This window comes from Bubalus kerabau, chromosome 3 (genome assembly GCF_029407905.1).
Source record: "Bubalus kerabau isolate K-KA32 ecotype Philippines breed swamp buffalo chromosome 3, PCC_UOA_SB_1v2, whole genome shotgun sequence".
Classification (NCBI taxonomy): domain Eukaryota; kingdom Metazoa; phylum Chordata; class Mammalia; order Artiodactyla; family Bovidae; genus Bubalus; species Bubalus kerabau.
Genome location: NC_073626.1, coordinates 44741661 through 44753657, shown reverse-complemented (window position 1 = coordinate 44753657; position 11997 = coordinate 44741661). Strand labels below are relative to the sequence as shown.

The 11997-nt window shown below is 47.8% G+C and overlaps 1 protein-coding gene across 1 annotated transcript; it reads right to left on the bottom strand.

Annotated features, from left to right (window-relative positions):
* Nucleotides 1-2666: 2666 nt before the first annotated feature.
* On the bottom strand, nucleotides 2667-11625 carry LOC129646060 (HLA class II histocompatibility antigen, DO alpha chain-like). Its single transcript, XM_055571735.1, has 5 exons — nucleotides 11505-11625; nucleotides 6682-6930; nucleotides 5990-6271; nucleotides 5758-5893; nucleotides 2667-5570 (listed from the first exon to the last, which is right to left on the bottom strand). Exons 1-5 carry the CDS (start codon nucleotides 11584-11586, stop codon nucleotides 5567-5569), a joined length of 753 nt encoding a protein of 250 aa, XP_055427710.1. The 5' UTR covers nucleotides 11587-11625; the 3' UTR covers nucleotides 2667-5566.
* Between the last annotated feature and the right edge of the window lie 372 nt (nucleotides 11626-11997).

The following is an 11997-nucleotide window of genomic DNA, read 5'->3' as shown; positions in this document are numbered from 1 at the left end:
GGGATCTGCATGAATGGTTGGCAGAAGTGACATCTCTGCAGTAATTTCTAAACACGGTCATTCTGCTAGCTGGATGTAAGAAACAGAAAATGCAAGTGTTCGTCGCTCAGTCGTGTCAGACTCTGTGACCTCATAGACTATAGGCTGCCAGGCTCCTCTGTCCATGGAATTCTCCAGGCAAGAATACTGGAGTGTAGCCATTTCTTTCTCCAGGGATCTTCAAACCTGGGTCTCCTGCATTGCAGGCAGATTCTTTACAGTCTGAGCCACCAGGGAAGTCAAGGTCCAACCCAAAAGACAAGGATGGTAAATCCTGACAAGGATGGTAAAGGGTGTTCCCTGGATGACAGCTGTCTCAGTGAAGACATTAGTTAAGACTGAAGCCAACAGAAGATTCTTGGAGGTGTTTTTTGGGGGGATGGATTTTTGTTTTTCTTTGCCGTGCCTTGCAGGATCTTAGTTCTGTGGACAAGGATTGAACCCGGGGCCCTCATTGGCAAAAGCGTGGATCAGGGGCGGTTCTGGAAGTTTTATCTGACAATAAAATGGACAGAAAACCTGAAACAGCTAGTTGTATTAGTGAAACTTGCGGTTCACTAATGCTAGGTACCAAGAAAACCAAGCAAAGAGAAAGTAAGGCAATTATTTATCCTAGGGAAAACAAAAAGCTGTATAAGAAAGGAAGTTTGGCTGTGAACAGCCTTTACAAATTAATAACATAAACACTGAACACCAACCTGGTGAAAAGTTACAATATAACTATATTAAAGGAAGGGGTGCATGTGTGTGGTGTGAAGATGAAAAAAAAATTTAAAGTCTTCTTCTTCCATAGTGAGGAGTAAAGAGAAAAGGTCTAAAGCTGAAAAATCAAGATGGAGCTGAACAAATGTGCTATTTACAGACAGAAGGTCAGCACCAACAGAATTAGTTAAAAACATTGGAAAGGACTTCCCAGGTGGTCCAGTGGTTGAGAATCTCCCTTCAGTGTGGGGAACGCAAGTTGGATCCCTGGTTGGGGAACTAATATCCCACATTCCACAAGGCAGTCACTGAGCCCACAGGCCACCACTACTGAGCCTGCACACCACATCTGAGATCCGATGCAGCCAAATAAATAAATAAGTAAAGAAAAAAAATTTTTTTAAGTTGAAAGTTTTCAACTCTGGGCTTCCCTCATAGCTCAGTTGGTAAAGAATCAGCCTGCAATGCAGGAGACCCCAGTTTGATTCCTGGGTTGGGAAGATCCGCTGGAGAAGGGATAGGCTACCCACTCCAGTATTCTTGGGCTTCCCTTGTGGCTCAGCTGGTAAAGAATCCACCTGCAATGCGGGAGACCTGGGTTTGATCCCTGGGTTGGGAAGATCCCCTGGAGAAGGGAACGGCTACCCACTCCAGTATTCTGGCCTGGAGAATTCCTTGGACTGTGTAGTCCATGGGGTCGCAAAGAGTTGGACACGACTGAGTGACTCTCACTTTCACTTATCAACTCTGGGGGCAAGGACAGGATCGGAAGGGAGGCAGTGACTAGATCTTTTTTAAGCAAATCTGGCAGAACTATTGGACTCTCTAAACTATGTGGATAAACTTACTTTGTTAAAAATTAAAATTTTAAGAAAGAAAATCCATCTGAAGAGGAGATGTGGAGGCAGCTGGTGTAGAAGTCTCCTTCAGAGAGAGTGGCTGGGAGGAGCTTGCAGGGTGGGCTGGGGGTTACAGGACAGAGAGGAGGCTTCCTGTTCTCAATATATGAAAGCGATGGTATTTTTATTATGTATGGAGGGGAACCCTGGAAAGGGGGTAGAGTTTGAAAATACAGAAAAGAAGTTGATTATCTACTCTAAAAGAGACTGAAAGAAGTCAGATCAAAAATGCATAACAATATTTTTTTTAAGGGACCCGAAGAGAAAGATTTTGAGACTAGAAGAAAATAATGTGAACGTGAGGCCAAATACATAAACCTAAAAGATTTGGAATTGCTCCATATTCCTTCCAAATTGCTTCTGGTGACTTCTGGGTAATATAGGCATAGTGAAGAAAAGCACAGTTATGGTCAAAAAATGAGGACAAAAAATTCAAGTACAGTTGATTTACTATGTTTCTTTAACTACTGCTGTACAGCTAAGTGCTTCAGCTACACACACACACACACACACACACATTTTTACATATTCTTTTCCACTATAGTTTGTCACAGGATAGGGACTCTTGAGAATCCCTAGAACAGCAAGGAGATCAAACCAGTCCATCCTAAAGGCAATCAACCCTGAACATTCATTGGAAGGACTGATGCTGAAGCTGAAGCTCCAATACTTTGGCCACATGATGCAAAGAGCTGACTCATTTGAAAAGACCCTGATGCTGGGGAAAATTGAGGGCAGGAGGAAAAGGGGACGACAGAGGATGAGCTGGTTGGATGGCATCACCGACTTAATGGACAAGAGTTTGAGCAAACTCTGGGAGATGGTGATGGATGGGAAAGCCTGGCGTGCTGCAGTCCATGGGGTCGCAAAGAGTCGGACACGACTAAGTGACTGAGCAACAACAAAAATTGAGTATCACTCCTTGTGCCATATATAAAAGCTTACATCTGCTGACCCGAGTCTCCCATTCCATCCTCCCCCAACCACCTGCCCCCTTGGCGGCCACCTGTCTGTTCAAAAGAGGACAATTTTAACAACTTTATTAAACATTAGGACAGAGATCAGGGAAACACTTTTCCAAGGGTGCATCAAGTTAACTTTTAAGTAAAAGATCAACAGAGATGAGGGCGCGATGGAGCCAGACATCTCTCATGGTGTCTTCCAAGACCCTCTTCTTTCTCTGAGGACAACCTGACTCCTCACCTCAGAGGTGGGCGCCAGACATCATGTTTGTGCCGTGGGATCTGATCCCCGTGGGCCGAGGTGGACACTTTCCCTATGTTTGGGCAATCATTTGTTTTTTCAAAAACTTTAAATTGTGGCTGAGAGAATCGGTCTCCGTGGGTGGCTAGAGCTGAGGTGACATACACACACAAGACCCACGAGATCGGCAGGTCGGCTGAACAGGACAGTCAGTCGACACAGAGAGAACACGGCTGACGCGCTCAGGGACCTAGAGAGCAGGGCGTCTGCGGCCCAGAGAGGGCTGGGCGCTGGGCTCTGCTGGCGCTTCAGCTCTGAGTTCTGCTCCCTGTGCGCCTGACTCAAACCCACCCTTGGGTTCTGGGTACCACTCCGGCATCTTTATTGTAAATACCCTCTCTTGTGTCTGTGATTATTTTAATAGTGTTTCCGTGACTGACAGGCAAACAAAAATCACGCCTAGGACAGCCCTCCCTCACTCCCACCCAAGTCCTCTTCTGGTCTGTGACTCCCCACCTCACTCTCTCCCAGGAAGCCCACGGAGTCCCCATAATCTCTTGGTTTCTTTCTTTTCCAGGACAAAACGCTCACAATTCCAAACCCTATCTTGCCCCTACATACCTGTATTACGCTCAGCTTCTTCTTTATTGGGGGCGGGAGCTGTGTCACCTGGCATGCGAGAGCTTAGTTCCCCAACCAGGGATCAAACCCATATCCCCTGTGTTGGAAGGGCAGAGTCTTAACCACGAGACCACCAGGGAAGTCCCTTGCTCAACTTCTATGCCCTAAACGGCCCAGGTTTTCCAGAAAGTCTTCCCAAATCACTCAGACCTCAGGGATCCGCTCTTCTGGCGACCTCCGATGGCACCAGCCAGTCTCCATCCCCAGGCCCCAACCTGGGGCCAGAACGACTTCATTAGCACCATCTGGAGCATGTTAAAAATTACAGAGTCCCTGTCACCACTCTCTCCACCCCAGAGATACTCATTCAGTAGATCTGGGAGTAGCCTGTACTCATCAAAAGGCTCCCAAGTGATTCTTCTGTGTATTCAGTTTGAAAACCACCAGTCTGTACCACTCATTTGGTACCTGATATAACAGCTCAGTTGGTAAAGAATCTGCCTGCAATGCAGGAGACCCTGGTTCGATCCCTGGGTTGGGAAGATCCCCTGAAGAAGGGAAAGGCTGCCCACTCCAGTATTCTGGCCTGGAGAATTCCATGGACTGTATAGTCCCTGGGGTGGCAAAGAGACGGACACAATGGAGCAACTTTCACTTCACTTCATAAACTACTTTGTAGAGCTGGTCATTGCTTTGGGTGTACTTTAAATTTTGTTCACAGTAAACTAAAACCTTCTGCGTGCGTGGTGTCACTTCAGTCATGTCCGACTCTTTGTGACCCTGTGGACCACAGCCTGCCAAGCCCCTCTGTCCATGGGATTCTCCAGGCAAGAACACTGAAGTGGGTCGCCATGACCTCTTCCAGGGGATCTTCCGGAGCCAGGAACTGAAACTGCGTCTCTTATGTCTCCTGCATTAGGCAGGCACGTTCTTTATCACTAGCACCACCTGGGAAGCCCTAGGCCACAGATTTAAAGAGGATTCAGAGAGATATCTCCTAGACCTCCCTTCTCACAGATACCTTGAGAAGTAGTAGATCACTACTCTCCACCCTCCTACCTGATGTGATGGACCTCAGACGGAGGATGTGGCCATCCTACCCAAGCCTTGGCCTCTCTTTGTCATGCATGGAATGCTAGCAAATGCAGGAAAAGGAGATGGCATCTAGGTCACAGCTGGATACCATTGGCCTCTTCATGACAGTAAATCTGAGTAAGAGTGAAGTTTCCGTGAATGTTCCCTTGCCTGGTGTCCTTCAGAAATGTCATCGGTTGGGGGAGTTGCAATGAACAGAATACTCTGCATCCCTTTGGGGGCAAATCTGAATTCAGGATATAAATTTCATGACGTCCATGTGAAATGGTCCATTCACAAGTGACACACAAGGGGGCCCACGCTGATGAGTCAAATGAAGCAAGACATAGCTAGATTGGCCCATGAATGAATGCCAGTCCCCAGTAGCACGTCACACTCAATGGCCATCACCAGAAATCCCCTCTTCCAGACCCTAGAGTCCTTTGCATGCATGCTCAGTCCCTTCAGTCATATCCAACTGTTTGGGACCCCACAGACTGTAGCCCACCAGGCTCCCCTGTCCATGGGGTTCTCCAGGCAAGAATACTGAAGTGGGTTGCCATGCCCTTCTCCAGGGGATCTTCCCGATCCAGGGATCAAACCCATATCTCCTGCAGAGCAGGCAGATTCTTTACCCACTGAGCCATCTGGGAGGCACCCTAGTGTCCCTTACACCCTTAGAGAATTGGCTGAGGCCTGGGAAGATGGACACTGTGCAAACATTGTTTAAAATTTTACTGCTGCTGGCCAGGGCTTTGGATAGACCAATAAAGTGTGTGTGTGTGTGTGTGTGTGCGCGCGCGCGCGTGCGCGTGTGTGTTGGGGCTGGGAAAGGGAACGCGTTGGTTCCCTACAAGTCCCTGCCATGAGTATGGGGGCCAAAAAGGAGGAGACCTATAGGACAAGGGTTGATCCCATTCAAAGTCAGCATGATGAAATTGGTGGAGTCACACTGAGAAGGCAAGGGCCGTAAGAAACTTGCCAGGAAGCTGAATGGTGTCTCACACTTGCTTCTCTCAGAAGGGCCATCACCTAAAGTAGCAAAAACCACATGGTCAAGGTTCAAGCTCACAATTCTGGGTCCTTTCTCTGCCCACCTCCCTCCAACCTGACCCCCTTGCCTCCCCTCTGCTTGTCCCTGCTCCCCTCCCGGAATCTCTCGTCCTCCACCCCCATCCTGTGCAGGTCCCCACCTTCCTCCCCAAGACCCCCGGAGCACCTGGGGGTGCTGGACAGGCACGTGCCCGTGATGATGAGGGTGATGCCCCCGAGGAAGCCCCCTAAGCCAAGGACCAGGCCGAGGGCACAGACCAGAGTCCCTGTGGTGTCAGGCAGCGCGGTAGGCACCTGGGGCTCTGGGAGAGAAAGGGAGGGTCAGGGGGGTCCTGCAAAAGGGTTCAGGGTGAAGGATGAATGGGTCTGAGGTGGGTAGCAGGGAGGGGGCTCCGTACCCCAGTGCTGAAAGAGCGGCTGGTCCAGGCCCCAGTGCTCCACCTTGCAGTCATAGAAGTCGTCCGCCAAGGGCACAAAGGTCAAGTAGTGGAACTTCCGGAACGAGTGGTCAGGCTGGGCGTAGAAGCTGCTCTGGGTCACGCCCTGGGTGACAGGATGGCCGTTGCGCAGCCAGGTGATGTTGATGACTGGGGGGAAGATGTTGTCCACGATGCAGATGAGGACGTTGGGCTCGCCCAGCTGCACGCGAGACTTGGGCAGCACGGCCGCTCTGGGGGACACTAGGAAGAAGCAGGCCTTGAATCCCACAGGAGCAGCCTCCAGCTGGGGCCTCGTCAGGGGTGGACTGAGGGGTGCTTCCTGGTATCAGCCTTCTGAGAGCAGTGGATGCTCTGGGCTGGTGACACCAGGGCAGAAGCGGGGAACAGAGGGACAAGAGACTGAAGGGACAGGGAGTGCCCAGGGGGTGCCGTATCTGCCAGGCAGGAGGGGTCATTCCTACAGGAAGAGGCTGTTGAAGGAATCTGAGGAGCTCTAGAACCTCCTGGGAAAGAAAAGGGTTGAGTACAAGTCTCAGATTTTGAGAGTGGGGCCAGGGAGCCAACAGAGGCCTGAGGGGTGGGGCAGAGGCTTCTCTGGACCTCCTCTGCTTGCTGGGGGCCTGGGGGGGGGCAGGGGAAGGGCCCGGTACCGTTGGGGGCTCTGGTGCCGTTGGAGCGCTCCACCAAGTCCTCCAGATGCGCTTTGATCATTGCGATACTGACCAGCCCGCTCTGCGGGTCAAAGTAGGCGAAGTTGCCAAATTCAGGCAGACGCCACACAGCCTCCCTCTTCTTCAGATCCACAGAGAACAGCTGTTCTCCATCAAAATCATACGTGAACTGACCTGCACCATCATAGGACTGGTAGAAGGCTGGTCCATAGGAGCCCATGTGGTCAGCTGTGTTGGGTGAGTTCAGGGTCAGGGGGAGAAAAGAAAAGGTATCAGCTCTCATCCATCAGGTGTGATGGGTTGAGTCTCTGAGCTATGCCACATCCTGGGTTCTGCGTGGGGGAAGAGCCCTGTTCTGACACTGAGTTGGTCCCTGGAGAGCAGAGGAGTTGCTGAGGGTTGGAAGGGAGAGGATGGAGGGGCTGGCCAGCACAGAGGCAAGGGTTTGGCCCAGCACACTGCGCTGGAAGAAGAGAGACCACCTAAACTCAGGCTTATGACCCTAGAGTTAAATCTTGACTCTGATTGCCGGTCCAGTGGGGTCCTGTGCGTGAGACGAGAAGAGTAGGGGTGGGATGAGGAGAAACTAACTGAGGTTAAGAGCACCCGTGACATGCAAGGATTCTTCAATATATGCAAATCAATCAGCGTGATGCACCATATTAACAAACTGAAAGATAAAAACCATATGATCATCTCAATAGATGCAGAAAAACCCTTTGACAAAATTCAGCACCCATTTATGATAAAAAAGCTTCAAAAAATGAGCAAGGAAGGAACCCACCTCAACATAGTAAAGGCCATATATGATAAGCCCACAGCAAACATTATTCTCAATGGTGAAAAACTAAAAGCATTGCCTCTAAGATCAGGAACAATGTGAGGGCGTCCACTCTCACCACTATTATTCAACATAGTTTTGGAAGTCCTAGCTACAGCAATTGGAGAAGAAAAAGAAATAAAAGAAATCCAGATAGGAAAAGAAGTAAAACTCTCACTGTTTGCAGATGACATGATACTATACATAGAAAACCCAAAAGAAACTATTAGAGCTAATCAGTGAATTCAGCAAAGTCACGGGATACGAGGTCAATACTCAGAAATCACTTGCATTTCTATATACTAACAGTGAAAAAATCAGAAAGAGAAATTAAGGAATCAATCCCATTCACCACTGCAACAAAAAGAACAAAATATCTAGGAATAAACCTACCTAAGGAGACAAAAGAACTGTATATGGAAAATTATAAGACACTGATGAAAGAAATTAAAGATGCCATAAACAGATGGAGAGATACTCCATGTTCCTGGGTAGGAAGAATCAATATTGTGAAAATGACTATACTGCCAGTTGCAATCTACAGATTAAATCCAATGCCTATCAAATTACCAATGGCATTTTTCACAGAACCAGAACAAAAAGAAATATAAAAATTTGTATACAGACACAAAAGACCCCAAATAGCCAAAGTACTCTTGAGAAAGAAGAATGGAGTTGGTGGAATCAGTCTTTCTGACTTCAGACTATACTACAAAGCTACAGTCATCAAGACAGTATGGTACTGGCACAAAAACAGAAATATCGACCAATGGAACAAGATAGAAAGCCCAGAAATAAACCCACGGACCTATGGGTACCTTATTGACAAAGGAGGCAAGAATATACAATGGGGCAAAGATAGCCTCTTCAATAAGTGGTGCTGGGAAAACTGGACAGCTATATGCAAAAGAATGAAATTAGAACACTTCCTAATGCCATACACAAAGAGAAACTCAAAACAGATTAAAAGCCTAAATGTAAGACCAGAAGCTATAAAACTCTTAGACGAAAACATAGGCACAACACTTGATGACATAAATCAAAGCAAGATCTTCTATGACCTACCTCCTAGAGTAATGGAAATAAAAATAAACAAGTGGGACCTAATTAAACATAAAAGCTTTCACACAGCAAAGGAAACTACAAACAAGGTGAAAAGACAACCCTCAGAATGGGAGAAAATAATAGCAAGGGAAACAACTGATAATTAATTTCCAAAATACACAAGCAGCTCATACAACTCAATACCAGAAAAACAAACAACCCAATCAAAAAGCGGGAAAATAGACCTAAACAGACATTTCTCCAAAGAAGACATACAGATGGCTAACAAACACATGAAAAGATGCTCAGCATCACTCATTATTGGAGAAATGCAAATCAAAACTACAATGAGATACCACCTCACACCAGTCAGAATGTCCATCCATCAAAAAGTCTACAAACAATAAATGCTGGAGAGGGTGTGGAGAAAAGGGAACGCTCTTGCACTGTTGGTGGGAATGTAAACTGATACAGCCACTATGGAAGACGGTATGGAGATTCCTTAAAAAGCTAGGAATAAAACCACCATATGACCCATCAATCCCACTCCTAGGCATATACCCTGAGGAAACCGAAATTGAAAAGGACACATGTATCCCATTGTTCATTGCAGCACTATTTACAATAGCTAGAACACGGACACGACCTAGATGCCTATGGACAGATGAATGGATAAAGAAGTTGTGGTACGTATACACAATGGAATATTACTCAGACATAAAAAGGAACAGATTTGAGTCAGTTCTAAAGAGGTGGACGAACCTAGAGCCTCTTATACAGAGTGAAGTAAGTCAGAAAGAGAAATATAAATATTGTATGCTGCTGCTAAGTCACTTCAGTGGTGTCCGACTCTGTGTGACCCCATAGACGGCAGCCCACCAGACTCCCCCATCCCTGGGATTCTCCAGGCAAGAACACTGGAGTGGGTTGCCATTTCCTTCTCCAATGCATGAAAGTGAAAAGTGAAAGTGAAGTCGCTCAGTCGTGTCTGACTGGTAGCGACCCCCTGGACTGCAGCCCACCAGGCTCCTCTGTCCATGGGATTTTCCCAGGCAAGAGTACTGGAGTGGGGTGCCATCGCCTTCTCCTATAAATATTGTATATTGACACATATATATGGAATATAAAAAGATGGTACTGATAACTTTATTTTCAGGGCAGCAACGGAGAAACAGACATAGAGAGCAGACCTATGGACACGGGGGGAGGGGAGAAGGGAGAGGGTGAGATGCATGGAGAGAGTAACATGGAAACTTAAAATAGCATATGTGAAATACACAGCCAGTGGGAATTTGCTGTATGACTCAGGGAACTCAAACAGGGGCCCCGTGACAATCTAGAAGGGTGGGGTGGGGAGGGAGATGGGGGGGAGTTTTGGAAGGGAGGGGACATGGGTGTACCCATGGCTGATTCTTGTTGATGTATGACAGAAAACCACAAAATTCTGTAAAGCAATTATCCTTCAACTGAGCAACTGAACTGAACTGAATTATCCTTCAATTTTTTAAAAAAAGGCAAAAAAAAAAAAAAGAGCATCCATGGAACTGTGGGCACAGAGATGCAGTGTAAGTGGGTGTGAGGAAAAACAGGAGATGGCTGTAGGAGTAAGAATTAAGAAGGGTAGAAAAAGGCAGCCCAAGGTATTGCAGAGAGCAATGGAAAAGGAATTCAAAGTTCAAAGTTCATGTCTCATCTCTTCTGCTCAGAGCATTATGATTAAATGTGTCTTTTGACATGAGTGAGGCTCAGCTTTCTAGAAATTAGGGTTTAGGTGACGGTGGATAAGATGGCTTGATAATCCTATGAAATTAATTGCACAGCAGTCATGAGAAATCACCGTGTGGGCAGCACGATACAGGCCCCAGGAATACAGACAAAACAGCTGTGGGCCCTGCAGACAAGGAGCTCGTGAACAGAGCAGGATAAAGACATAAACAACTCTCTATTGACCTGGTAAAAAATATGGTACTAGAGCTGGAGGTGAATGGGCACATTTCAAACCAGGAAGTTCAACAGAAATCAGGATGCTGGGACTTCCTTGGCAGTCCAGTGGTTAAGACTCCATGCTTCTAGTGCAGGGGAGGCAGGTTTGATCCTTGGGCAGGGAACTAAGATCACACATGCTGTGCATCTTGGCCACAGAATTTTAAAATATAAATTAAAAAAAAAAAGATGGAGTTCCTTGGTTGTACAGTGGATAAAAATCCACCTGCCAATGCAGGGGACACGGGTTTGATCCCTGGTCTGGGGAAATTCCACATGCCATGGAGCAGCTAAGCCCGTGCACTGCAGCGACCGAGCCCTGGCCCCTCGAGCCTGTGCTCCGCAACAAGGGGAGCCGAGGCACTGCGACTAGAGAGCAGCCTGGCTTGCTGCAGCTCGAGAAAGCCTATGCACAGCAGTGAAGACCCAGAGCAACCAAAAGTAGATAAATACATAAAAGTTGTTTTAAGAAATCAGGATGCTGGGCAGCAAGATGGAGGTTTGGGTCTCAGAGAGTGGGGAAGGGGACTTTCTTGGTGGTTCAGTGATCAAGACTTCACCTTTCAGTGCAGGGGTTACAAGTTCGATCCCTGGCCAGGGGGTAGCTAAGATCCTACAATGCCACCCGTCCAAAAAACCAAAACATAAAACAGTAGCAATGTTGTAACAAATTCAATGAAGACTTTAAAAGTGGTCCACAGTTAAAAAAAAAAAAATCTAAAAAACGAAAGGAAGGAGGGAGGAACAGGAGGCACCAGAACATGGCTGGTGTGGCCAGGCTGAGCCTGTATTTTAGGTCCAGGACAGACCTGATCGAGGTGAGAGGGATGGGGAGTCTCTTGGCAACGGAAGTTGCCGTAAACCAGCGGAGAGGAACCGCTCACACTCTGTATCATCGCAAGGGTAACCCCACGCCCGAAATCTCCTCTCCTCGCCCAGCGCCCTCAGCACTCACCCTTGATGGCCCCAACTTCCTGGAGGCTCAGGAGGGTCATCAAGGTGTGCAGTCCCAGGACCAGCCTCCCCCTGAGGACCATTGCCCTCTGGTGCTTTAACCAAATAAGTCCCGCTTGATGTCGGAGGTAAAGGAAGAAGGTGGAGGTAAAGAGGAAGCAAACAAATTCTGGGGCGGGGGTGGGGAGCCCCCTGCTGTGTTCAGCCAATCAGAGAAATTCTCTCAGGTGGGGTAGCTGTTGCTGGGGGAAGATGCGAAGGAAAGCGCCTAGATGAGAAGATGGAAGAGGTCAGAGGGCCCACGTGCCCCAGGGAGGCTTGTCTACAGGAAAGTCAGGAGGGGTGGGAGGGCCTTAGACCCAGGGTTCCTACATCCTCCAAGGGGGACCCTTTGAAGGCAGAGAAAAGGCCATCTAAGCGCAAATCCTCTCTGATCCGTGGGGTAGGGGCTCCTACTTATCTTGGAAGTCTTTGTGGACCAATTTGGAGTTGAA